This window comes from Leucopleurus acutus (genome assembly GCF_964270905.1).
Source record: "Leucopleurus acutus genome assembly, chromosome: 2".
Classification (NCBI taxonomy): Eukaryota; Metazoa; Chordata; class Mammalia; order Artiodactyla; family Delphinidae; genus Leucopleurus; species Leucopleurus acutus.
In genome coordinates, this window is record NC_139143.1 from 156669760 (window position 1) to 156697591 (window position 27832).

The 27832-nt window shown below is 38.2% G+C and overlaps 1 protein-coding gene across 1 annotated transcript in view; it reads left to right on the top strand.

The window, feature by feature from the left end:
* EIF2B3 (eukaryotic translation initiation factor 2B subunit gamma) overlaps positions 1–27832 on the top strand; it is a 148904-nt gene that overhangs the window by 40092 nt on the left and 80980 nt on the right. Inside the window, exons 4-5 of the mRNA XM_082833915.1 lie at positions 16376–16535; positions 23375–23486. Coding sequence (XP_082690041.1) covers positions 16376–16535; positions 23375–23486 — 272 coding nt within the window. The remainder of the gene's footprint in view (positions 1–16375; positions 16536–23374; positions 23487–27832) is intronic.

Sequence of the window (27832 nt, forward strand, 5' to 3'; positions counted from 1 at the left end):
TGGCTTCAACTTAAAGCTGCATTAGCCCCTAACAAGAGTGTCAGCCTGTCCTTTGAAGCCAGACATTGACTTCTCCTCTCTAGCTATGAATGTCCTAGATGGCATCTTCTTCCAATATAAGGCTATTTCACCTACATTGAAAATCTGTTGTTTAGTGTAGCCACCTTCACTAATTATCTTAGCTAGATCTTCTGGATAACTTGCTGCTTCACCTTGTACTTTGGTGTTATGGAGACGGCTTCTTTCCTCAGACCCCATGAATGAACCTCTGTTAGCTTCAAACATTTCTTCTGAAGCTTCCTCCCCGCTCTCAGCCTTCATAGAATTGAAGAGAGTAAGGGCCTTGCTCTGGCTTAGGCTTTGGCTTAAGGGAATGTTGTGGCTGGTTGATCTTCTATCCAGATCACAAAAACTTTCTCCTTATCAGCAGTAAGGCTGTTTCACTTTCTTATTCGTGTGTTCACTGGATTAGTACTTTTAATTTCCTTTAAGAACTTTTCCTTTGCATTCACAAGTTGGCTGTGTCACAAGAGTCCAGCTTTCAGTCTGTCTCACTTCTCGACATGCCTTCTTCACTAAGCTTAATCATTTCTAGCGTTTGATTTCAAGTGAGAAACATGCAACTCTGCCTTTCATTTGAACACTTAGAGGCCATTGTAGGATTATTAATTAATTGACCTAATTTCAATATTGTTGTGTCTCAGGGAAGTCCGAGGTAGGGGAGGGCAAGCAGTTAGTAAAGCAGTCAGAAGACACACAGCATTTATCTGTTGTTTGCAATCTTAATGGATGCAGTTCATGGCACCCCCAAAAAATTACAAAAGTAACATCAAAGATTACTGATCACTGATCACCATAACAAATATAATAATAATGAAAAAGTCAGGGCTGGAGATACAAACCTGGGGATCATCAACAAATTAAATGGTATTTAAAGCCAATGTCGGGACTTCCCTGGTGGCGCAGTGGTTAAGAATCCACCTGCCAATGCAGGGGACACAGGTTTGAGCCCTGGTCCGGGAAGATCCCACATGCCGTGGAGCAGTGAAGCCTGTGCACCACAACTACTGAGCCTGTGCTCTGGAGCCCGTGAACCACAACTACTGAGCCCACATGCCACAACTACTGAAGCCCGCGTGCCTAGAGTCCGTGCTCTACAACAAAAGAGGACACTGCAGTGAGAAGCCTGTGCACGGCAACAAAGAGTAGCCCCTGCTCATCGCAACTAGAGAAAGCCCATGCACAGCAACAAAGACCCAATGAAGCCAAAAATAAATAAATAAAATTAATTAATTAAAGCCAATGTGAAATCATCTAGGGAGTGTGTGTAGCAGAAGAAGACAAGAGGGCCTAAGTCTGAGCCCAGTATTTAGATACCACGAAGCAGAGGTGGAACAAACCAAAGTGATTAGGAAAGTATGGCCACTGAAGTAGACAGAAAAATCAGGAAATTAAGATGTCATGGAAGCTGAGTGAGGAAAGTGAATCAAGGAGGGAGTGATCAGTTGTGCCAAATACTACTGAGAAGCTGAGTAAAATGAGAGCTAAGAATTTGGCAAGATGGGTGCATTCATGACTTACACCCTTGCTGGAGTGATAGGGACAGAAGCCTCATTAGAGAGAAGGGGAGGAGGAAGAGGAAATGGAGACAGTGAGACAGCTGTTTTGAGAAATTTTGATATGAGGTGAGAAGAAAATTAGGACAGAATGAAATATTTCATATCTACAAAAGAATATGTGTAATAGAAATACTCCCTTGCTTAGCTTATAAGAATGGCATTCTTTTTTTTTTAAGATGGATTATATTTTAGCATATGTGTATGCTGATGGGAATGATCTCGAAGAGGAGGAAATTGATGACAGAGAAAAGAAAGCATTCAGCTATTCAATTCAACTATATTTTTCCTAGCTACAATATACTAGTCACTGTGCTGGGCTCTTGGGATGAACAGTGAATAAAACGAAGTCCCTGCCCTTATGAAATTTATCGAGTAGATTAGAGGGAATGTGATCCAGTGTGCAAGTGGGTAGGTTTGCCTTAGATTGGGGGAGAGACAGTTAATCCATTATTACAGACAGAATATGTAATATGTAATGCATGTACATTTGTTAACTTCTTGCCACAAAGATGTTCGCTGCTTCTGTTTTCTCATTGAAATAAGAAGTGAAGCCACCAGCTAAGAGTAAGGAAGGGAGAAGATTATTGAAATTTTAAGGAAGGATGAGAAGTTATGAAATCATCTCAGAGGATGTAAGAGTTAATTTACTAGAGGGCTTGCCTGGTGGCTCAGTGGTTAAGAATCTGCCTGCCAATGCAGTGGACACGGGTTCAAGCCCTGGTCCAGGAAGATCCTACGTGCCGCAGAGCAACTAAGCCTCTGTGCCACAGCTACTGAGCCTGCGCTCCAGAGCCCGCAAGCCACAACTACTGAAGCCCACGTGTCTAGAGCCCGTGCTTCGCAACAAGAGAAGCCACCCCAATGAGAAGCCCACGTACTGCAATGAAGAGTAGCCCCCACTCGCAGCAATTAGAGAAAGCCCACGCGCAGCAACGAAGACCCAGTGCAACCAAAAATTAAATAAATAAATAAATTTAAAAATAAAATAAATAAAATAAGTCTAGCAAATACTGTTATGAGTTTTTTCCACCTGTGTTCAGCTTCTTGGATTCAGGTGTAAAGTAGGCAAAGAGCTGGGATTTATCCGACATTGGAGCTTTGCCAGATGAGTACAAGGGATAGATAGAGTGGTGAGGAAGGCAAAGATGTATATAAGGGAGTAATTATAGTGATTGACCACCATAAGCTGTGTAAGTGAGGTCAGCAGGGGAACGAGGATGTGAAAAATCAGTGTAGTGAATGAATCAAGGATCCTGTTAGAATCAGAATTGCTGGATTCAGAGTACCAAAGTAAGTGAGTTGGAAAAATAGGGGAAGGTGGTGGTCAGAGAATAGGATGTAAGCTCAGTGAGGACAGGGATTTTTGTTTTGTCCACTGCCATATCTCTAGCCCCTAAAATAGTACCTGGTCATATTAAGGGTTCAATATGTGTGTGTTTTATGAATTAATAGGATATTTTAAAATGAGACTTTGGAGATAGTGCAGTTATTGGTAATGCCAAGGAATAGGGTATGACAAAATGGTTGAGTGAGGTGGAGCAAAAAATAATCAGAAGTGAGGTCAAGGAAACCTAACATAAGGGTGTTGAAATTACTGAGGTAATAAAAGAAGGAATGAAAGAGAGGAAGATAGTTCTAAAGTAGTTTTTTTAAAATCTTAATAAATATTTATCAAAGTTATGTGTGCACATCATTTAAAGAGTTCAGCAGTTCAGAGTTTGTCCCTAAAAATTTTAGTCCCCTGTCACCCTCTCCCCATAGTCTTTATGATAAAGGTAATCACATTCTCTTCTTTTAGCTAATTATTTTGCCTTTTACCTTTGTATCTCTAAATAACATGCTTAAGTGGTTACTTTCTGTTTTAGACACTACTTATTGATTCCCTACTATGACAGATGAGGATTTTGCTCCTTCTAATATAGTTATATTGTAATTTTGGAAGATCAGTATTTAGTGTTTGACTATGTAGTTTGACCATGTAAACTGCTGAGCCTTGTGGTCATCTACAATTTTTTTCCTTTGCCACACCATTTTTTTCCCTGCAAGGTAATAATCATAGCTTGTCTTTCCTATGCTTAGTTTTCTATGAATTTATTGTTTAACCCCAACTTTTTACTGGTTGTCTAATCATCTCTCAAGATATTTAGACTCCTCAGCTATTCTGTCAATTTCATCTTCCTAAAGAAGTCTCTCCCAGAGTAGTAGTGATTGCCTTCCATGCCTGGTGTGTGTGTAGTTATCATTCTGTCATCTCCCTTCGCCATCATGAGGATTTACTTTGCCTCTTTTCTTCAATTTCCTGGAATCCATATTTTCCTTTTTCTTGGTTTACTCCCTTGTTTTTCTGAAAAACATACTAGAGCTTCCTGACAAAATTTGTTTGGGAGCTAAATTTTTTGAGACCTTGCATGCCTGAAAAATCTCTTTATTCTACCCTCATACTTGATTGTTTGACAAGGTATAGAATTCTCAGTTGAAAAGCTGATCCTTAAGAATTTTGAAGGCATTGCTCCATTGTCTTTACCTTCCAGTGTTGTTAAGTCCTAAACTTTTGTAATTACTAATCTTTTGAATCTGATCACCTTTTTCTCTGGAAATTTGTATCATCCTCTCTTTGTCCCAAGTGTTCTGAAATTTCATGATGTTGTACTTTCATGTGAATCTGTTTTATCCATGTGAGCCCTCCACTCAGTGAAACCTTTCAGCTTGGATATTCATGTCCTTCAGTTTAGGGGAACTTTAAAAAATCATTTTGTTGATGATTCTTATCTATTTTTTTCTGTTTTTCTTTTTTTTTTCTGGAAACTTACTATTCTGATAATGGATCTCTTAGACTGGTATTCTAATTTTCTTATCTTTTCTCTCATATTTTCCATTTTTTTATCTTTTTGCTCAAATTTTGTATATGGATGGAGCATGTCGACTATGAGCTTCACTGTAGGGGGTGATATGGTAATGTGGTTGGGCTCTTTCAGGGGAATCTCTTACATCTGTATCTTTAGGTTTTTTCTCTTTCTACTGGCATTCTAGGAAATGAATGAGGGTCAGGGCAGGGAGGGGAAGTGGGTGTCTCAGAATCCTGTATATATTCTTTTTTAAATCCCCCCTTTTCTCTAAGGTCCATCCCCTCTCCCTACTGCCAGCTGTGATTATGCTTCTTCCCCAGTCCAGATATCCTCTATTTTATTCTCTTCAGCCATCTACCGCGGTGGGACCTGTGCAGTAGTTGGGTTGCACAGAGTAGAAAAGAGGGATCTTTCAAAGGGCCTTTTTATTTTAACCCCTCCCTTCCCAGCTTTCTACTCATATCAATTTCTGAGCCTTTTGGGGAGTCTGGTATAAACTGAGTTGGTTCTCAGTTTTCCTACGACTGACTTAGGAGTCATTGTTTTCAATGTTGTATTCTCTCCCATTTTTCCTGTTTTTGTGCATTTATGCCCATTTAAAATATCCTATTACTATTATTCCATTGATGTTTTGGGAAAGGGAAATATAGTTGTGCCTCTTCAATCTAACATCTTTACTTAAAACTTTCACAGTCTCTAAAGGAGAAGGGTGACAAGGGAGTTCTGTAGCTGACTGCAACGAGGAGGAGTAGGTGATTTTGTCTGTTGTCATGTGCTTCATGTCATGAACTGGGGTAATGGAGTGAGAGAAATGGCCTGGAAATGATAATGAGTAAGGAGTTTACTTACTCCATCTCTGGGCCCTTTGGTTGGAGGACAGTATGAAGGACAGAGAAAATGTCCTCAACAATTCCTTCGGTTCTTTTATAATCAAGAGTGATAGACTGTTAGGACCTTAGAATTAGACATCTAATCTAATCTTTTACCCTCCACAAGAATCTATTCCCATGGAGGTTATGCTAGGCTGTGTTTGAAAACCTCCAATGGGTATTTCTCATGAGCTTCTAGATATCAGAAAGTTTTTTGTAATGTTGAACTCATCACTGCTTCTTTTTTGTTTTGTTTTGTTTTGTTTTTTTGGCCACACCATGCAGCATGCGGGATCTTAGTTCCCTGACCAGGGATCAAACCCGTGCCTCCTGTAGTGGAATCACAGAGTCTTAACCACTGGACTGCCAGGAGCACTCATCATTGCTCCTCTTAAATTTCTACTTTTTGATCATATTCTGTCCTTGAGCAATCAAAACACACGATCTTCCTCTTCCAGTGGCAGCCTTTCAGTTATTGGGTCCCCAAGTTCTTCTCTTCTCCTGTTTAAGGATTGCTAGTTCCCATAATTTGCAGACCTGTCAGCATCCCTGTAACTTCCTCTGACCTCTCTGATTTGTCAGTGTCTCTTTCAGAATGTGATGTTCAGAAATGTGGTCTGAACAGTGCAAGTCACAGTGGTATTACATTCTATGATCTGGCAGTCATTATTATAAGAGATTTATTAATTTTTTATTGAAGTATAATTAATAGACTTACAATATCATATTAGTTTCAGTTTGTACAACATAATGATTGGTATTTTTATGCATTACAAAATGATCACAGATTTATTAATTTCAATAAAGGCAAAGTCTTATAATCATATAGTACTTTTACAGTTTTCAAGTATCATACATATTATTTTGAAATACAACCTATCTTCTAGTTTTTCATTAAGTATGATTTAGTTTTAAATAGTAAGATGCCTGACCAAATTTAAATGTAACATGGGTATGTATAAAGAGGACATAGATTCGTTTAGCACCACTATTATTGTTAGGGGTGTGTGTGTGTGTGTGTGTGTGTGTGTGTGTGTGTGTGTGTGTGTGTGTGTGTGTGTGTGTGTGTGTGTGTGTGTGTATTTTGGAAGGCAATGTGATGGCAAAGGGGCAGATCACATAGTGTTTCTGAGCCTATTTTTTTGTCTATAAAATGAGTGTAACTATATTGATATTTTAGAATTACGTGAATTTAGAATTAAATGAATAAAGTATATGTAAGAGCTTTGTAAATGGTAAAATGCCGTCCAATTTTAAGTTATTTGTCTTTGCCATCAACTTAGAGGTAGCATAGCCTTAGAGAACCAGTTGAACTGACAGTAGCAGGTACAGTGTAACTAGTTTCTGAACTGGAATCTTTATGGATTGGAATTCTAAAAGTATGTGGTTAGTCAGGCTGTTGCTAAAAAGGTGTTCAGAGACACATCCTTTAATGAATTAACTTGGATTGTTGCATTCTCTTTAACCAGAATGGTTACCTGATTCTGGATTTCTGTGCCTAACTGACTTAACTGAGAATTGCCATACATGCCATACATGGATTATTCCTTTCGAATTAATTCAAGTTTATTTATTTATTTTAATTTATTTTTTAATTGAAATATAGCTGATATAAATAGTATATGTTACAGGTGTGCAATACAGTGATTCACAATTTTTAAAGGTTATACTCTATTTATAGTTATTATAAAATATTTACTATATTCCCCATGTCGTGCAGAAAGAATTCAAGTTTAATTAAATGTGCTGAGCCTCAAAATTATACTTAGGGACTTCCCTGGTGGCGCAGTGGTTAAGACTCCATGCTCCCAATGCAGGGGGCCTGGGTTCAATCCTTGGTCAGGGAGCTAGATCCCACATGCATGCCACAACTAAGGAGCCCGTCTGCCGCAACTGACAGGGCACAACCAAATAAATAAATAAAATATTAAAAAAAAATTATACTTAACATGATTTAATCTTTCCTCGTGATTCCCAAAGTGGATTAGAAACTCAGGACTTTAGGGTCACCACCATCATTAATGCCACTGAACCCAGAGCCTAGCTGTAGATAAAGAATTAAGAATAGCTTGACCCTTGTAATCATACAGTTTTATGCCATGAAGGGCTTCAGAGTTGGTACAGCCCTCTCATCTTATAGATGAGGAAACTGAGGCCCAAAGAGGGAATGACTTATCAAAGTCACATGTGGAATTAATAGGAAAAATAAACATATCTAATCTTAGAAGTTACTTTTGGGGGGTGATAAAACCTTGATTTTAGTTTCTTTTTTTTTTAACTAGTTAATTGTCTGTTTCTCATATTGTTATAAACTTCCCTCTTTCACAGCCCTCTGCTGATCTTCTTCCGAGCTTTCTGGTTTCTAAGTAAACTAGACACTATTTCTATGTCATATACTTCAGGATAAGATTAATATTCAAGGGCTTCCCTGGTGGCACAGTGGTTGAGAATCTGCCTGCCAGTACAGGGGACACAGGTTCGAACCCTGGTCTGGGAAGATCCCACATGCTGTGGAGCAACTAGGCCCGTGAGCCACAACTACTGAGCCTGCACGTCTGGAGCCTGTGCCCCGCAACAAGAGAGGCCGTGATAGTGAGAGGCCCGCGCACCACAATGAAGAGTGGCCCCCGCTTGCCGCAACTAGAGAAAGCCCTTGCACAGAAACAAAGACCCAACACAGCTAAAAATAAATAAATAAATAAAAATTAATATTCAAGTTACAGGCAGAAAATATGTAATGTAAGAGCATACTCTGTGGTCTGAAATGAGGCAATGATGCATTTATCTTGTGGAGTATTTGTGTCTGACATGAAGAAAAAGAATGAAATTATTTAATATAAATTCAGAATAATAAGTTATTTCAAAGCGAAGGTTTGATTTGAGAGAACAAAAAGCTTTTGTTATTTCTCTATTAATGTCAGTGCATTTGGAGATTAAAATTAAATTACAGATATCTAAATCCTGGAAGGGAAGTGACCAGCATTTTTATGTAGAACTCATTTAACAGAAATTAACACATTCTCAGTTAGTTTTTAGTTTCACACAGGAAAGATGAGTAGAATTCTTCTATTTGTTCTATACTGAAGAGGAAAACTTAACGTAGGAAGGTGAATCAACTAAAAATGTTATGACTATAAGTATTGAACCTACATTTTAAAATTGTAAGTGTAGCATATCACCCTCTAGCCATGCTGTCCAGGACAGCAGCATCTGATTTCTTTCCTTTCAAATATCTCTGTCTTTTCTTCTTTGGAGGCAGCAGGTTCGTTCCCTGCCTCATTGCTTTAGGAAGCTGCCAAATTACCTCTGTGATCCCTGTCCTAACTCCGAACAGTCACAATATCTACAAAGGGTACTCAGCTCTGTCAGAAAGTCTGATGTTTCTAAACATCTAAAATTGGATTTTTTTGGACTTCCCTGGTGGTGCAGTGGTTAAGAATCCACTTGCCAATGCAGGGGATACAGGTTTTATCCCTGGTCCGGGAAGATGCCACATGCTGTGGAGCAACTAAGCCCATGCACCACAACTACTGAGCCTGCGCTCTAGAGCCCGCGAGCCACAACTACTGAAGCCTGCACACCTAGAGCTCATGCTCCGAAACAAGAGAAGCCACTGCAATGATAAGCCCGTGCACCACAACGAAGAGTAGCCCCCGTTCGCCACAACTAGAGAAAGCCCACTCGCAGCAACGAAGACCCAACGCAGCCAAAAGTTTAAAAAAAAAAAAAAAGGATTTTTTTTTGCTTGTTTAAACAAAAATGTATATTTGTTGAAATATAATTCACATATCATACAATTCACCCATTTGAATGTACAACACACTGGTTTTTAGTATATTCAGAAATACGTGTAACCATCATCATACTCAATTTTAGAACATTTTCAACACCTCAAAAAGAAGCCCCAACCGTTTCACTATTACTCTCCCCCCCACCCCCACCCTGCACTCCCCGTTCACCTTAAACAACCACTAATCTACTTTCTGTCTCTGTAGATTTCCCTGTTGTGGACATTTCATATGATGGAATCATCCAGTATGTGGACTTTCACGTCTGGCTTCTTTTCATTTAGCATGTTTTCAACGTTCATGCAAGTTACAACATCCACTTGTGGCCCTCCATATCTATGGGTTCTACATCCACAGATTCAACCAACCATGGATCAACTATATTCAGAAAAAAATTCTGGAAAATTCTAAAAGCAAAACTTGAATTTGCCAGAGTTCCTTGTATGATTTAGATACTGATTTCTTGTTGATTTTTTTTATTGAAGTATAATTACTTTACAGTGTTGTGTTAGTTTCTGCTGTACAATGAAGTGAATCAGCTATATGTATACCTATATCCCCTTCCTCTTGGACCTCCCTCCCACCCCACCCCCGCTCCGTCCCACCTATCTAGGTTGTCACAGATCACCGAGCTGAGCTTCCTGTGCTTTATAGCATGTTCCACCTAGCTATCTGTTTTACACATGGTATTGTATATATGTCAGTCCTGATCTCCCAATTCATCACACCCTCCCCTTCCCCTGCTATGTCCACATGTCCATTCTCTACATCTGTGTCTCTATTCCTGCCCTGCAAATAGGTTCATCTGTACCATTTTTCTAGATTCCACATATATACGTTAATATATGATATTTGTTTTTCTCTTACTGGCTTACTTCCCTCTATATGACAGACTCTAGGTCCATCCATGTCTCTACAAATGACCCAATTTTGTTCCTTTTTATGGCTGAGTAATATTCCATTGTATATATGTACCACATCTTCTTTATCCATTCATCTGTCATTGGACATTTAGGTTGTTTCCATGTCCTGGCTGTTGTAAATAGAGCTGCAGTGAACATTGTGGTACATGACTCTTTTTGAATTACGGTTTTCTCAGGGTATATGCCCAGTAGTGGGATTGCTGGGTCGTATGGTAGTTTTCTTTTTAGTTTTTTAGGAACTTCCATACTGTTCTCCACAGTGGTGGTATCAATTTACATTCCCACCAACAGTGCAAGAGGGTTCCCTTTTCTCCACACCCTCTCCAGCATTTGTCGTTTGTAGATTTTCCGATGATGGCCATTCTGACCAGCGTGAGGTGATACCTCATTGTAGTTTTGATTTGCATTTCTCTAATAATTATTGATGTTGAGCCCCTTTTCACGTGCCTCTTGGCCATCTGTATGTCTTCTTTGGTGAAATGTCTATTTAGGTCTTCTGCCCATTTTTTAATTGGGTTGTTTTTTTTGTTTTTTTTTTAAGAAGATATTGGGGGTAGGAGTTTATTAATTTATTTATTTACCTTTGCTGTGTTGGGTCTTAGTTTCTGTCCGAGGGCTTCCTCTATTTGTGGCAAGCAGGGGCCACTCTTCATCGCGGTGCACGGGCCTCTCACCATCACGGCCTCTCTTGTTGTGGAGCACAGGCTCCAGACGCACAGGCTCAGTAGCTGTGGCTCACAGGCCCAGTTGCTCCGCAGCATGTGGGATCCTCCCAGACCAGGGCTGGAACCTGTGTCCCCTGCATTGGCAGGCAGATTCTCAACCACTGCGCCACCAGGGAAGCCCGTTTGTTTGTTTTTTTGACATTGAGCTCCATGAGCTGTTTGTATATTTTGGAGATTAATCCTTTGTCTGTAGCTTCGTTTTGCAAATATATTCTCCCATTCTGAGGGTTGTCTTTTCATCTTGTTTATGGTTTCTTTTGCTGTGCAAAAGCTTTTAAGTTTAATTAGGTCCCATTTGTTTATTTTTGTTTGTATTTTGATTACTCTAGGAGGTGGGTCAAAAAGATCTTGCTGTGGTTTATGTCACAGAGTGTTTTTCCTATGTTTTCCTCTAAGAGGTTTATAGTGTCCGGTCTTACATTTAGGTCTTCAATCGTTGAGTCAACTTTAAACAAGGACAAGGAGGTGACAGGAAGTGTGCCAACATTTACTGATGCTTTTGTTTGCCCGTAGCAGGTTAAACTCTGGGGATACAAAGGTAAAAGAGCTCCTTATGAAGCTCGAAGTCTAGATGGGAAAAAAATTGTAATCCAGTTTAGTGATTTGAGGTCAGTAATGGATCAGAAAAGACTTCATCTCTAGATGAGATAATATATTGGCTCTTCCCTTTCTGATAATTGTGACAAGACCAGAATCTTGATTGATGAATGTGTGGTGGGGTGGAAAGAGAGACTAGGGAATGCATTCTTGGCAGTTTACTCTAGCAAATTAACATTAACTATGTGGAGGGAGGATTGTGAGAAAGAAGGCTGAATTAGGTAGGTGGAGTCATATTTTGAAGACGCTTAATGTCATGCTAAGCAATTTGAACTCAATCCTGTGGAGTAATGTTCTCCAAAATGGAGTGTTCTCAAAGCCAGAGGGTGTGCAGGATGGAGTTCCAGAGGTAGATATTAGAACATCTATAAATAAATAAATAAATTAGAGTATCTAGTTCTTTTTAATTTTATCTCTTCTTTTAAATCTATTTTTATATATGTTATAGAAAGAGCATATTATATCATTTATAGTGATTTGTGTGTTTTGGGTTTTTTTTAATTTTTTAATTTTTGGCTGCATTGGGTCGTCATTGCTGTGTGCGGGCTTTCTCTAGTTGCGGTGAGTGGGGGCTACTCTTTGTTGCGGTGCGTGGGCTTCTCATTGTGGTGGCTTCTCTTGTTGTGGAGCACAGGTTATAGGCGTGTGGGCTTCAGTAGTTGCAGCACACGGGCTCAGTAGTTGTGGCTCACGGGCTCCAGAGCACAGGCTCAGTAGTTGTGGCGCACGGGCTTAGTTGCTCCATGGCATGTGGAATCTTCCCGGACCAGGGCTTGAACCCGTGTCCCTGCATTGGCAGACGGATTCTTATCCACTGTGCCACCAGGGAAGTCCCGATTTGTGTGTTTTTAAATAAATATTTTAAGTGGGAATAAGTGGATAAGTGTTTATCTTTTTTTTATTTTTTGGTTTGGAGAACACTATTTTAGGGTGTCTTTAAGCAGAAAAATTAAATAAGCAGTGGAAATTGGAGTATGGATTAGAATATGGGAAAACTGCTGTGAGAGAGGCCAGTTAAGAGACTGGAAAAGGGCTTCCCTGGTGGCGCAGTGGTTAAGAATCCACCTGTCAATGCAGGGGACACGGGTTCGAGCCCTGGTCCGGGAAGATCCCGCATGCTGCGGAGCAACTAAGCCCGTGCACCACAGCTACAGAGCCTGCGCTCTAGAGCCCGCAAGCCACAACTGCTGAAGCCCGCGTGCCTAGAGCCCATGCTCTGCAACAAGAGAAGCCACCACAATGAGAAGCCTGCGCACCTCAACAAAGAGTAGCCCCCGCTTGCCGCAACCAGAGAAAGCCCGCACGCAGCAACGAAGACCCAAAACAGCCAAAAATAAATAATTTTTTTAAGTTAAAAAAAAAAGACTGGAAAAATATTTTGAGGCCTGAACTAAGACAGTGCAGTGGAAATAAAAGAGGAGGACTTGGGATCAGTGAGATGTGAGGAAGGGGTACTGGGTAGGAAAGAGAAGACTTCAGCCCTAGGCTATGGCCAGCTTTCTGTCTTCAGATCCTAGATAGTGGTGACACTATAAGCTAAGGAGCAGAGGAAGGATATTTCGTTCTAAGCCTAAGGATTATCACATTTCTTATTTACATATTAAGTTGGTAATTCCTTCCTGCACCTGCTGGTCAAACCTTAGTAAAAACAAAGTGGCAGTTGGCTCTTTGCTGAACACTTTGGGGACTGCAGACTGGGAATCTTTTCCAAGTATTTCAACCAGAATTGAGCATAGTGAGGTCTCCGTTGTAGTTAGCCATCAGTAATTATTAAAGCACCAAACTACTCTTGGGGATTGGATTGGGATTGGACCACATAGGTAATGTAAATTGTGACCATTCACAGTCACACCAAGTAGCTGAATTCATTAGTTCCGTATGGGCAGGGGTGGAGTGTAGGGTGGTGATTTGGATCATAGCCATTGTTTGTGGAAGTGCTGCATGGGTAAAAGCATGGTAAAAAACTGCCCTGACAGTTTTTTTCCAGGAGAGTAAGTGTGTTTTTCTTTCTCCTTTCTGTAGGAAATTGTTTGCCAGATTGTGTTATTTATAACAATCTGTCATGGAACAGCTTCCAGGAAAAGAAAAGAGGCTAGTCCCCATAGCTCTCCCTACCTCCTACCCCAGCATTACCACCACACACACATACATCCGGTTTTGTTTTTTTCTTCTAGTTTTACTCAATGGTTTTGGCTTGATTGAAAATGTTCTTATAATGACAGATTTCTGGGCTTTGCCATGGCTTGGTAATTGGGTTTTCTAAACTTTGCTTTAGCCAAGACTAATTGGCAGCAGTTTGAATTTTGAATTCCTGAGTATCTTGAATACTAAAGTGCTATCTTCTACTTTCCCTTGAAGACCTTGTATGTTTCCACTTGGTGGAAAATGCACACATTTGCTGTCCTTTAGAGCTGTGCTTTTTGCCCTTGACATTGCCCTGGTTCCTCTAGAGGAGCAGGCTTGGGATAAAGCTCACTGAGGACTGTTAGAATAGTGAATAGGGAGGTCTTTGGAGATGCCAGTTGGTCTCTGCAGAAGATGAGGCATACTGTGGTGTTAGAAAAGAACTGGTCGCCCAAAACACAAGGCAGCTGAGGGTTGGTGTGTCCCAGGAACTTTCAAGTTAAGATATACAGTTGCTTCACAGTCCAAACAGTCTATGTTTATTCATGGTTTGTGGTCACATATGATCAGAAATACTTCTGGCTCTTAACAGTTTTTCCACTTTAGTAGAAGAACATTTGCATTTCTAGAATGGGCTTTTCATTTTTAGAATAAAAATTAAAAAATAGTCATTTAATTTTCTTCCTGTTACAACTTTTATTAAAATGTAAAGAAAAATAGATAGCATTACGAAGATGTAAGGATGATTTCATTTTCCTTTTAGACTTCAGTTTCTTCTTCCAGGATTTCTAGCTTTGGAAATGAAGTACAGTTTGTCAGCAGAGACTTTCCTTTGGAAGTGGAGTTGCAGAGAAGACGGGAATGTGTTTGGTCTCAGTGAGAGTGGTGCATTCTCTGGGAGCAGAGGCAGGAAGAGGGCCTGATGGAATAGCACCTCCATCTGTATCCCAGGCCCTACCCTTTCAGACTGAAGCCTTTCTTTTCACGCTGAGAACAGATGGCAACCAGACACGGGGGAGGGCTCTGTTCCTTGTGCTCCTTGGGGATTTTGCATTCAGCTTAGCAAAAAGTCATCTAAAAGCAAAGAGGTGAATGAGGCTGCAGACTGTTCACAATTATGCAGGACTTGTTTGACCTACACTATGCTGATTTATTTTTTGCAGATATTGAATGATAACAGCATTTATTTTCCAAGACAACATTGTCACCACTTGAGAGGCATCTGCATTGGGGTTGTTTTCTTCACTGTGGAGTACACTTAATAATTAAATTTATTGTGGAACAGTCAGCTTGCAGAAATCAGTCATCTTATTAAAGAAACTTAGAAAAATAGAAAGGATTTTTTTTCTTCAACCGTCATTTTCATTATAAAGAAATGGGGCAACTTCTGTACTTCTGTAAGTGACATGTCTTTAGTAAATGGTCCATACTTCCTCCTTTCTAAGCATTGTTAACAAGAAGTAGGATTCTGCAAGCTATTTCTTCCTTAGCTTGCATGTATGTGGGCTGATCTGTTAATGTTTGACAGTTCCTGGATGGTGAGCTGCAGACTTAAGGAATTTTTTTTTCCTAAGAAGATGATGTTTATAGGAACTTTTTTTTTTTTTAGCTCAGTTAAGATCCAGAAAGAATTAAGAGAGCCTTAAGTAGAAGAGTAGAAAAAAATCCAAATTTGAACTTCTTAAACTTAAGAGGCCTTCAAAAGGAATTGTTTAAGCTACAAACAATGAGTTAGATGTAGAAAAGGAAATGACAGTTCTGGTACAGATTCTGTATTCGGAATAAGAAATTGCAGGCAGTAAGATAAGGCATTCTGATGGTTGAGTCACTTCCTGAGCAAGTATGATTCTTTGCTTTCCTAGAATGTAAGTTGAAATTATCTATATTTTCCCCGAAAGCAGGAATCTTGATTTTAAATTAAAATCTTAGAAAAGTTGGAGCCACTTACAGAAATTTCCATGTAGATATTTACTTTATTCTTAAATCTGGAATAATTTCCTCCAGTGTTTTTCAGACTTTTTAAAATAGCAGAACCTGTACTGTTATGAGGATTAAATGAGTGCTTTTATACATACCTGAGGTTGTATTATAATTGTTTATTAGCTAGACTGATTTTCCAAAGAAATATGTATATTCATGTGTTAGTTATTTCCTAGTATTGTAGAAAAGTGACTTTAAGTTTTTTTTAATTAATTTTTATGGTATTATAGTTGCATTACTATGTTGTGTTAGTTTCTACTGTACAGTAAAATGAATCAGCTATACATATACATATATCCCCTCCTTTTTGGATTTCCTTCCCATTTAGGTCACCACATTGCATTAAGTAGAGTTCCCTACTTATACAGTAGGGAACTCTCATTAGTATACAGTATGTTCTCATTAGTTATCTACAGTATGTTCTCATTAGTTATCTATTTTATACATAGTATCAATAATGTGTATGTATCAATCCTAATCTTCCAATCAAAGTGACTGCTTTAAAATAAAGTATTTCATAACCATATTGAATCATCAAACTTTGCCAAAGTGCTTTTTGAACTGTAAAGAGATGTATAAATTTAAGATCATTAACTCCATCGTCACAGAAATAGACAATGTGGTAGTTTTCATACTCTGTTCCTTAGAGCCCAGGATTCCAGAGGTGCCTCAGGGACAGCAGCAGTAAGGCGTACACAAAGGGGAGGTAGGAATTCCAGACCCTCCCCCAACACAGCTCAGTTAGAACGACCCCATTTATTTTACTTGTGCTACTGCTATAAAAAAGGTTTGAGGGCAAGTGTGCAGTTTGTGTTCTTTGAAGACGTTGTAAGTTTATCCTGTGATGATTTGTGTGATCCATTGTCCTTTGTGATATTGACTTTTCCCCTTCTCCATTTGACAGACAGATGTACTGGTCCTGAGCTGTGATCTGATAACAGATGTTGCCTTACATGAGGTAGTGGACCTGTTCAGAGCTCATGATGCATCGCTTGCTATGTTAATGAGAAAAGGTCAAGATGGCTTAGAACCAGTTCCAGGTCAAAAGGGGAAAAAAAAAGCAGGTAAGGAGACTAGAGTTTGATTTATTTGTTTGTTGGGTTCTTATAATTATTATTATCATTCATGCTTTCACTTAAGAAACATTTATTGAGAACTGACTCTGCTATGCTAGAGGTTGATGATATAAAGTCAAATAAGACACAGTCCCTGATTTGAAGAGGCTTATAACTATTGATTAGATTCTGTACCATCCAAGAGGCTTTTGTCTGCAGAGAGGAGCACTCAGAACTGTTTGCATTGTGTTTAAAACTCAAATAATTGAATACATATACTAAGAAACCAAAAAATCTAATTTAAAATCAATGTTTAAAAATAATTAAAATATGATTACAAATTAAATTAGATATCTTTAAGCAATTAAAATTATTATTAAAAATTTAGTATGTTTGATTCTAGTAGTGGGTTATTTTTTTTTTAATCTTCAGAGAGTTATAGTAATCTTACCAGACCAAAAAGAAAAGGAATAATACTCTAGTCCAGCCAGGGTTATAGAATTTGTGTTATTTACTTGTTATTGATTTTTAGTTAAGGCATAGTTCATGATTGCTTTTCCCAGATTATTTCAAACCTGAGTCACTGATTCTATGACTGGGCTACTTTTAATAACTGAACTTATGGGACTTCCCTGGTGGCACAGTGGTTAAGACTCTGCGCTCCCAATGCAGGGGGCCCGGGTTCGATCTCTGGTCAGGGAACTAGATCCTACATGCATGCCACAACTAAGAGTTCGCATGCCACAACTAAAGAGCCCACGTGCCACAACTAAGGAGCCAGCAAGCAGTAACTGAGGACTCTACATGCTGCAACCAAGACCTGGTGCAACCAAATAAATAAATAGTAAAAAAAAACCAAAACTGAACTTATGACCAAAAAGCTTTGTTAGATCATACTTTTTATATAGGTTTTAGTTTTTCCTGGAATGATGTGTTTTTTCCCTGGAGTTTTTCCCTGGAATGATGTGTTCTTTAGGTTTTTCTTTAGGTTTTTTTTCAGAATTATGTAACCCATTGTCCTGTCATTATATATTGACGCAGTCTGTTGCAATTATTAGAAGCTATGTATGGCTTATTAGATCTGACTATTATTAATAGAGCCACCTGGAATGTTCATTCCTAGGATTTGAGTAATGTAGTTTGTACTTTCAGCTCTCTTCTTCAGGGCATTTGGTTAACTTGTAATTTTGGATTATAGCATTGAAACTTCTTTCTAGTTGCTTTTTGAGTTAAAGCAATCACTGGTGCAGATCAATTGTTGAATCCTCTTTCTACCTTGTTGTTATGTATGCTTCTCATGTGGATTAGTCCTTTTGTTCTTGACATAGTTTCTACTTCTGTGAGGTCTGGTTTGCTTACTCACAATTCCCTGTATTCAGCCTTTTCTACCTATACAGATAAAAACAACTGTGTATCCAGACTTTATAAACATATGTATATTTTACAAATATTAATGTTTTCTTTTTTTCACACTCCTCTACTTATAACAATTTAAAAAAATCAAATACCCTACTATAGTTACTCTTCTTGGTATTATAACTTTTTACATTACATATTAGCCTTTATCTCTTAAGTATCATTATAAATGTGTAGCTTTTCACAATTTTATTTTAAATTAACTGTAACTATTATCTATCTATTCATTTTTAAATGTTTTGATGCTTAGCACAGGGAGATCAGCTCGGTGCTTTGTGACCGCCTGGAGGGCTGGGATAGGGAGAGTGGGAGGGAGGGAGACGCAAGAGGGAAGAGATATGGGAACATATGTATATGTATAACTGATTCACTTTGTTATAAAGCAGAAACTAACATACCATTGTAAAGCAATTATACTCCAATTAAATAAATAAATAAATAAATTATGGTATACCCATTCAATGAGGAAAAAAAAATGTTTTGATGCTTAAGTTGTCACAGCGCGGTTAGTGGAAGTCCCTTTATGTTGGCTCTTCTATTCTCTTTGAAAAGGTATGATGTATACTGGTAACTTGCTGTATGGTTATAGTGTGAGTATGGAGGGCAGGGAAGCAGGAAATTGTACTGGAGAGAATACAGGGATTAGACTAAAGAGTTTGAACTTTATCCCCAAAACAGTGGGGAGTTGTTTGAGGAATTTTAAACAAGAAAATGTCATAATCAGATTTGTGTTATAGATTTTTCATTCTTAACATGAAATTTTGAACTCCTCAATATCTATATTTTGTTATGTTTGACAGCTAAGTTTCACCTAAATGAGTTTTAAATTCTTACCATGGAATGCTATGCATTTCAGTGATAAGCATTTTTTTAAAAGAATCCTGAATTTCTCATTGTGTATTTGGCGTGCCTCTTGGCTGCTCTTATGTGCCAGAACAGCTTGCAGTTCTCTCGTTCTCAGATATGGTTCAATAGTCTAGATCCCTTAGGTCCAAGTTTCCCAAATTGTGTTCTTACTGGCTTATTGGAGAATGCCTAATGGCTAGATGTTTCAGGAGCCATCGTTCTCCCTGTTGCCACTTCCTCCTCAGATTTGTAGGAGCTGTAGATACTGAGGAGGGCAGGATCAAACTTATGTTTGGATTTTTTGGACTGTTGTTTTTTTCCTGCTACAATGCTTTACACATGATGTTCTGTACCAGAAATGCTCTCCCCTTACCCACAACACATGCACTCTAAATCCAGCTTAGCCTTCAAGTTATTTGCTGAGAGAGGTCTTCCTTGACCCTCTAATATGAAATTATAGTCCCTTGTTTGCCTACATATGGCAGCCCTACTCTCTTACTCTCTCCTCTACTGGACTATAAGCTCCGTGAGAATAGGGGTCATGTCCAGTTTGTTCACTTTATCCCCAGCGTCTGGCTCAGTTATGGCTGATGGTGACCAGTCAGTAGATATTAGTGAATGGGTTGAAGGGCCTGCCTATAAAGGTAGCTCTTATTGCCCCTGAGGTAAGAGAAAGTAAATTCAAGCCCTAGATGTTTAAATCCTAAAAATTTGAGTCTGAGCTGTAGTTAGATTCATGAGTGGGTATTATAAGAGCCTGAGTTTCAGCAATATAAGTTTAGCAAACTGACACTACATTGCCTATTAATTTTTTTTTCTTTTCTTTTCTTTTTTTGCCACACCACGCAGCTTGTGGGATCTTAGTTCCCCGACCAGGGATTGAACCCGTGCCCCCTGCAATGGAAGCATGTAGTCCTAAACACTGGACAGGGAATTCCCATTGCCTATTAATTCGTGTTTAGAAATGTTTTCAAGATTTTTAAATTAAACAGCTACTGCTGTAGCATGGTTGTTAAAAGCACAGGTTCTGGAGTTCAGACTGGGTGGGCTTCAACACTCAAAAACTGTGTGGTCTTGGACAAATTGTCTAACTGACCTGAACTTCATTTTCTTTAGCTGTAAAATGAGACTGAATCCTTTGGGGATTTTTGTGTGAGAATTAAATGAGATGTTTGTAAAGCATGTGATCTGCTACTTGACACTATAGTTGGCCCTTTGTATCCAGGTTTCACAATATGGATTCAACCAACCAGTTGTGTAAAGATAATTAATTTTCACTTACCATCCCTTGCTTGTTAGAAAATCCAAGATTTCCTTCTTTCTCAATTTCAGTGAGAACATAGTATGTTTATTTTGCTTAATTACAGATTAACATGTTTACTAAGGGGCTTTTTTTTCTGGACGTTCCTGTGTGCAAATGTTTAATGCTACTATGATTTTATGACACAAATTATTGACTATTATCTCTGTAGTTCCACCGTGTCTCTTGGGATATATGAAATGGAAAAAGTTCTAGGAAATTATTTTTTAACGTATCCAGTTCACTGTAGTATTTCTAAACATAATGCCTGTCACTGGGGTGGTGCACAAATATATTTATTAGTTGAATGAACGAATGAATAAGTAAATGACTGTAGAGGAGACAGAGGAGTAAAAAACAACTGGAAAAATATATGAATAGTTGATTATGACAGAATTTTTTAAGATGGAAGTTCATAGTTTTAACTGCCTTCTTAACCTTATTTGTGTAAATCTTTCTCTTAGGATGGACATTCTAATGTTCTTGCTCTGCTTTCCAAGTGGAATTCACTTCGTTAAAGCAGAACAGAAAGAAACCTGTCCAAGTTTCTATAATTTGTATCATATTCTGAGGTCCCAGTTACTATCGTAGCTACAAAGAAGCAAATACAAGGAGGGGGGCCTGAGAGTGAGGGAAATGTGACTGAAGTGCAACATAGCTGAAAAAGTGACTTGGAAATTATTGCTCTCAGGACATTCAGTAATTCAAGGTTTTTTGTGGGCCTAAGGAGTTGGATAGGGTAAGCACTCCAAATATATCCAAAAATAACATCTCTGTATTATTTCTTTTTAAAATGTTGCCTCATAATCAGAGCTTTGCAGACTTTGTTATATTCTCAAGTTTGCATGTAATGGATGAATTGATATGTGTCAGAGTTGCTGTGTGACATTTGAAATTCTCTGCAAAATTTAGTTTCAATTGAAATTCTCTGTAAAACTTACCTTCAAATTGGCATTATTTACCCTTCCTTCTTTGGCGTTCACTTATCTTGGTAATTAGAAAAAAACAACATGTAATTTTTTATGATAGTTTCTCCCTATTCAGGTTAAAACACTGCCTACGAGATAACCAGAGACCATCTGAAGGAATGGATGCTTTCAAGAACCTGAGCTAAACACATTATACACTTGAGTAAAGCATTTGGTTTTAGGTATATAGGCAGCTGCAGCCAACAGGGAAGCATGTTCAGTTATATAGTAGCCATTGTCTGTCAATAGGAGGTAGACAAATTCATCTTTAGAGATACCATTTTTCCTAGAGCTCAACTTTTAGTTTCTCCCTTTCAAATAGGTATTAAATCATTGCTTTATTTGATTGTTGTGAAGATCAAATGAGAGCATGTATTTTGTTTAATTTTTTAAACTTAAACATTTTATTTAATGTTTTAGTTAATAGCACTAAATAGAGCTTTACAAATATTAACTCATTTAGTTCTAAAAATCCTGTGAGGTAGGTGTAGGCACTATTATCCCCATTTTACAGGTGAAACTGAGGAATGGAAGTTTATTATCTTGCTCAAAGAGATACAACTAATAAGTGGGATTCATACCCAGGTGGTCTAGCTTCAGAGGCTCTCTTCTTAATCCTTATGCTATGCTGCCTCTATGTGAAAATGTTCCTGTAGGGCTTCCCTGGTGGCGCATTGGTTGAGAGTCTGCCTGCCAGTGCAGGGGATAGGGGTTCATGCCCCGGTCTGGGAAGATCCCACATGCCGCGGAGCAGCTGGGCCCGTGAGCCATGGCCGCTGAGCCTGCGCATCCGGAGCCTGTGCTCCACAACGGGAGAAGCCACAACAGTGAGAGGCCTGCTTACCGCAAAAAAAAAAAAAAAAAGAAAATGTTTTTGTAAGCTATAAATAGATACTGTATGGATGTTAGTAGCAGATTTTATTAAATGTTCACTAGATGTTGTGGGAGATCTAAAGGAATCATAAGTCTGCCATTGAACAGTGTGTAATCTTGTTGGGGGAAAGAAATATATAACACAGAAGACAGCAATAATATGGCATCCTATCAGATCATTGTCTACCAGAGAACTCTCCACATCCCATACACAGCACAAAATCTAGTGCATAGTAGACATACAGTTAATGTTGGTTAAATGAGGATGTCCTTAAATGCTATTCCCATTTTCACAGTGAGCAAACCTAGGTTATTACTTACATTGAAACAGTTGCACTTCTTTCTGTGCCATGCAGTGGGCTTGTGGTTCATCTACTTAATTTGGCCAAGCAGTATCTTGACTGGCCCTCATTTTTTTTTTTTAACTGTTAATTTTTTGATATTTACTTGTTTAGGTTTTATTTATTTATTTATTTTTATTTTTTGCTGCATTGGATCTTCGTTGCTGCATGCGGGCTTTCTCTAGTTGCAGTGAGTGGGGGCCACTCTTAGTTGCGGTGCGCGGGCCTCTCATTGCGGTGGCTTCTCTTGTTGCGGAGAACAGGCTCTAGGCACACAGGCTTCAGTAGCTGTGGCACTTGGGCTAGTAGTTGTGGCTCATGGGCTTAGTTGCTCCACGGCATGTGGGATCTTCCCAGACCAGGGCTTGAACCCATGTCTTCTGCATTGGCAGGCGGATTCTTAACCACTGCGCCACCAGGGAAGTCCCCTACTTGTTTACTTTTGACAAATAAAAATTCTGTATTTAAGGTATACAACATGATGTTTTGACATCATAGGTAGATGTTGTGAAATGAATACCACCATCAAACTAATTAACATATCCATCACCTCCTTAACTTTTAATTTTTGACAAAATTTTACATTTATAGAAGGTTACAGGAGTAGTATAAAGATCGCAGATATCCTTTACCCAGATTCCCCAAATGTTAACATTTGCTCTAGTATTCTCCCACTTTCCCTCTTATAATATATATTCAATGTATATCTAATGAATATACAATATATTATATATGTAATTATTATTTTTCCGAGCTATTTATGAGAATAATTTGCAGATATGATTCCCTTTGCCTTTAATACATCAATGTGTATCTTTCCCCCACACCCCACAGTCTCTTAAGACAGAAAATTACATTGGTACCATACTTTAATCTATAGACTTTATTCAGGCTTCACCAGTTAACCTAATAATATCCTTTAGAGCAATACAAAAAAAAAATTGACTGCCCATGTTTTAAACATTGTGGTGAGTATGTGTTACATAGCACTCACTCCTGTATTTGGTTCTAAGAGCAATGTGAGCAGGTGCCCTCTCCCCTGACTTAGTCATACAGGTGGGGCAAATGGCTTTGTTTGATTTTCCTTTTTTGTGTGTGATTCAGTGGAGCAGCGTGACTTCATTGGAGTGGACAGCACAGGAAAGAGGCTGCTCTTCATGGCTAATGAAGCAGACTTGGATGAGGAGCTGGTCATTAAGGGATCCATCCTGCAGAAGTAAGCCCTGGGGTTTTTCTTTTTGGCAATTCTCCTTGTCTTAAAACAAAATAAAACCACCCAGTGGATGGGAAAGAGGGAATGAAAACTAGATTAAACTGTGTGAAATTGACAAAAGTATGTGAATGTTTTCCCATGAGATAGGATGGAGGCTTTTCTTCACCACACAAGCTTAGCTTTTCCCTGTGTCTTTTGCTGCCAAGGTAGAATCAAATCCTGCATAGGAGTGGGGCAGAGCAGCTGTGGAGAGAACAGGGAACAGGACTGTCTTTCCAACAGTGTTATAGAACTAACTTTTTTTTTTTAATTGTGATAAACACACAACATAAAATTTACCACCTTAACCATATTTAAGTGTACAGTTCAGTAGTGTTAAAAGTATGTTGACATTGTTGTTAAGCAGATCTCCAGAACTTTTTCATCTTGCAAACCTGAAGCTCTGTATCCATTAAACAACAACTCTCCCTTATCTGCTCTCCCCAGGCCCTGGTAGCCACCATTTGGCTTTCTGTTTTTCTGAATTTGACTACTTGAAGTATCATTTATAAGTGAAATCATGCACTATTTGTCTTTTTGTCGCTGGCTTATTTCACTTAATTAGTATAGTATCCTCAAGGTTTATCCACATTGTAGCATGTGTCAGAATTTCCTTCCTTTTAAGGCTGCATAAATTCCATTGTGTGTATACACCAAATTTTCTCTATCTGTTCATCTATCAATGGACATTTGGGTTGCTTCCACCTCTTGGCTATTGTGAATAATGCTGCAGTGAACGTGGTTGTGCAAATATCCCTTTGAGATCCTGCTTTGAATTCTTCTGGATATATATCCAGAGGTGGGATTGCTGGACTATTTGATAGTTCCTATTTTTTATTTTTTGAGGAACCTCCATACTGTTTTCCATTTTACAATCACACCAACTGTGATGAGGATATAATTTCTTCATATCCTCATCAAAGCTTGTTATTTTCTATTTTTTTGATAGTAGCCATCCTAATGGCTGCACATAGGCAACCTCGTCACATTTTCTTCAATCAGCATTTTATTGACTGCTTGCTCAGAAGCCACTATACTCAGAGCTTTACTGCCTGATGCCAGTACATAGGAATGCTTAATAAATGTTTGGAGGCTGGATGAAATGAATGTAAGAGGAGTAAATTGCGAAAGAAATGTCTTACTGATTGGTGGGTTTTTTCCTGCTTGTTTGTTTGTTTTGCTATCCAGCACAACAGAGGTAGGAGACATATTTCAGAGTATATATTTTAATGAAAATGAAATTAAACTCTAGCTTCAGTTGGCCCAATTACCCCTATAGATAAGAGTTCTGTATTAGAGCCTTGCATAGAAACACTTGTGGATTAAAGTGGATGCTTCAGATTGTATCACAGAGCTTCCTACTACTAGTTTCTAAGTAAATGTGAAAAATAAATTAATTTTAAAAATGGCAGAAATTTCAACAGTAGCAAACACAGTAAGATAATCAAACATAATAAAGCTTAAAAATTGGTGGCCAAGGAAAGAAACAAGATTCTGGTGAGGAACAGAAAAGAGTAACAGTAGGCTCCCAGCTCCACCCTATCACCACTCCCCAGAAGCCATACTGATGTGTTAATGAAACCCTACAAATTCTCACTAATAGCTCCAGATCTGGAAAGAAGCAAACTGAGTACATATCTGTACATGTATCTTCTTCTGACTGAGAAGCAATGGGAACAACTGCTGGGGAATAAATGATGAAGCAGGGAGAATGAACAATGAGGTTGACTCTTTAACAGAAACAAAAGATCTAATCCTAAAAAAATGAATAGGTGAAATAATGTGAAGCTGGAGACTGTCCTTCCATAGGAATGGGGTAACCCCTTATGTATGTGGAATGAAAGAAGAATATTTAACAGAATCTCAGGAAAGAGAAATAGTTGGACAATGACTCTACAGTACCTTGGTGAGTTCCCTATACCCTTTCCCTCCCTCCCACTCACATCATTCCCTGAAGCCATAGAAAAGTACACAGAATACAAAATAACCAGCACTCACATGGTAGCCAGTCTCAGATACATGAGGATGAGAGATAAGAATTCATCTATAATATATCAAAATAAATAAAACAAGCATGAACAAGACCAAAAGAATCAGTGTGTCAACTGTGCAAATGTATAGCAAAAATGAAAGCAAGAAAAATGCCCTGCAAAATAACAAAAATCTGCCCTGAGAAAAACATAACTCAGTAGAATAGAAAGAATTTCCTTACAAATATACAATTCTGCCACTGCAAAACAACTCAGTAGAATATGAATTTCATAAATAAGAGTTCAGTGATGAGATGATAAAACAACAAAATGAGATAAAAGAAGATATTATAGAACTAAGAAAATAAATTGAGGACCAAATAACTTAATTACAGAATTAATTAATTAAAAAATAGCAAAGAGCAGAACTGACACCACTGAAAATCAAATTATATACATAGAGGAAAAGTTTAAGATATTCAGTAATTTAGATGAAAATGAAAATAATTGAAATTAGACTCTAATATAAATAAAAGACAAAGATGATTCAATATAGTTAACGTCTCTGAAATAGAGAACTGAACATGTGACCAAAAGATGCATTCAAAGATATAAGGGATTCTTGGTAAAGTAATTTAATTTAAGGATTTTAATATAAAGTTGTAAGGACTGGGTAAATATGACTTCTGAAACCCCACTAAGACAACAGTAAAGGGATTTTAGAAGGGTGTAAATCCAGAAGGCTAAAGAAAATGAAAAAGGAAATAGCAACAACAGAAATTGGGAAACAGAAGAGCAGGACAATTTAGCATACCTGAGAAAGCTGAATGCTAAGCCAGAAGTGGGGAAAGCTGAGATGCAAGCTGATTTGCACTATAAAACTCTCAAAAGAGTTAAGATTCAACAGCACCAAGTACATCTAGTAGTGAGGCTAAAAGCAGGATTACTTCAAAGTTTGTCTAAAAAGTAGATCCTTAGATTTCCTCCCCCAAACCTCACCACTCTAGTAAAAGGCTGGAGATTTATTCTCAGAAGAGGGTAAAATAGAGGCTCTCTGGATTGGGGCACCAGGCATAGATGATGTTGGAGGTACCATGCGGAAAGTGGGGATTAAGTGAATGTATGTTCTGGGGTCCTCAGCTTCCGTCTTCCACTTGGCTCCTAAATACTAGCAGCAGGGCTTACACATGTCAAACAAGCACCTTAGAAGATTCTTCTCTGTGGTAGCAGAGTCCAAAAGGAGAGACCTAAATATATAGTCATCAGGGAGTTCCCAGCAGATAACATACTTCTTGGATCTAACTACATTGAATTTCAAAGTTGACAAAGTCCACCACATGTTCAGTGCTCCCAATCACATATTTATTGTGCCAGTCTTAGAAGTTGGACCCAAAAAAAGCAAGGATTACCAGATTTAGAGGCCAGAACAAGTAAACAGGCGGGGAAAAAAAACAATAATAAGAAAAAAATCAACTTGAAGGAAACAGAAATTATGCAGAGAGAAAAAAACTTCAAAAAGGTAACATTTATTATTAATATTTGAGCATCTGAGTGCCACTGTTGTAGGAGCTAGGGACACAGCAGTGAACAAAGCACACTAAAATCCTTGCCCTCATTGAGAGATGAGAGAATATTGTATTCATGAACCCAAAAGCAGGATGCTATATTTAAAAAGGAACATTTAGAGAACACGTAGTGCTGATATTAAAATGAAAAATTTAATAGAAAAGTTAGGAAATTTTTTTGGAAAAATTTTTCACAAAGCAGAATAAAACAACAAATTGATGGAAAATAGAGAAATGATAAGAAGATTAAAGGAGCAGCCAAGGAGGTCCAATATCTGAATATTAGGAGTTCCAGAAGGAAAAAACAGAGAAAATAAAGAGGGAAGAAATCATCAGTGAACTGTTACAAAAAACATTTCTCAGAATGAAAGAAGCTGGGTTTCTAGACTGAAAGGAAAGTGTGCAGCAAAATGCATGAAAAGAAACATAGCAAGTTATCATTGTGAAATGTTATAACCCTGATACCAAAGAGAAAATCCTGCAAGCTTCCAGAGAAGAAGGGGGATATCATATATAAAGGAATTAAAATAACTTTCAATTTCTTAACAGCAACACTAGAAACTATAAAATAAGGGAAGAATGCTTTCAGAATTCTTAAATCTATATCTAGTCAAACTATCAAATATGAGAGTAGAGTAAGAACCTTTCAGGCATTTGCTTTCCATGCATCTGTTTCAGGAAGCTACAAGAAGATATAGAACACCAAAACCCTGGCATACACTTAGAAAGAGAAAGACATAGGATATAGGAAAAAGAATCCCTAGGATAATGATGA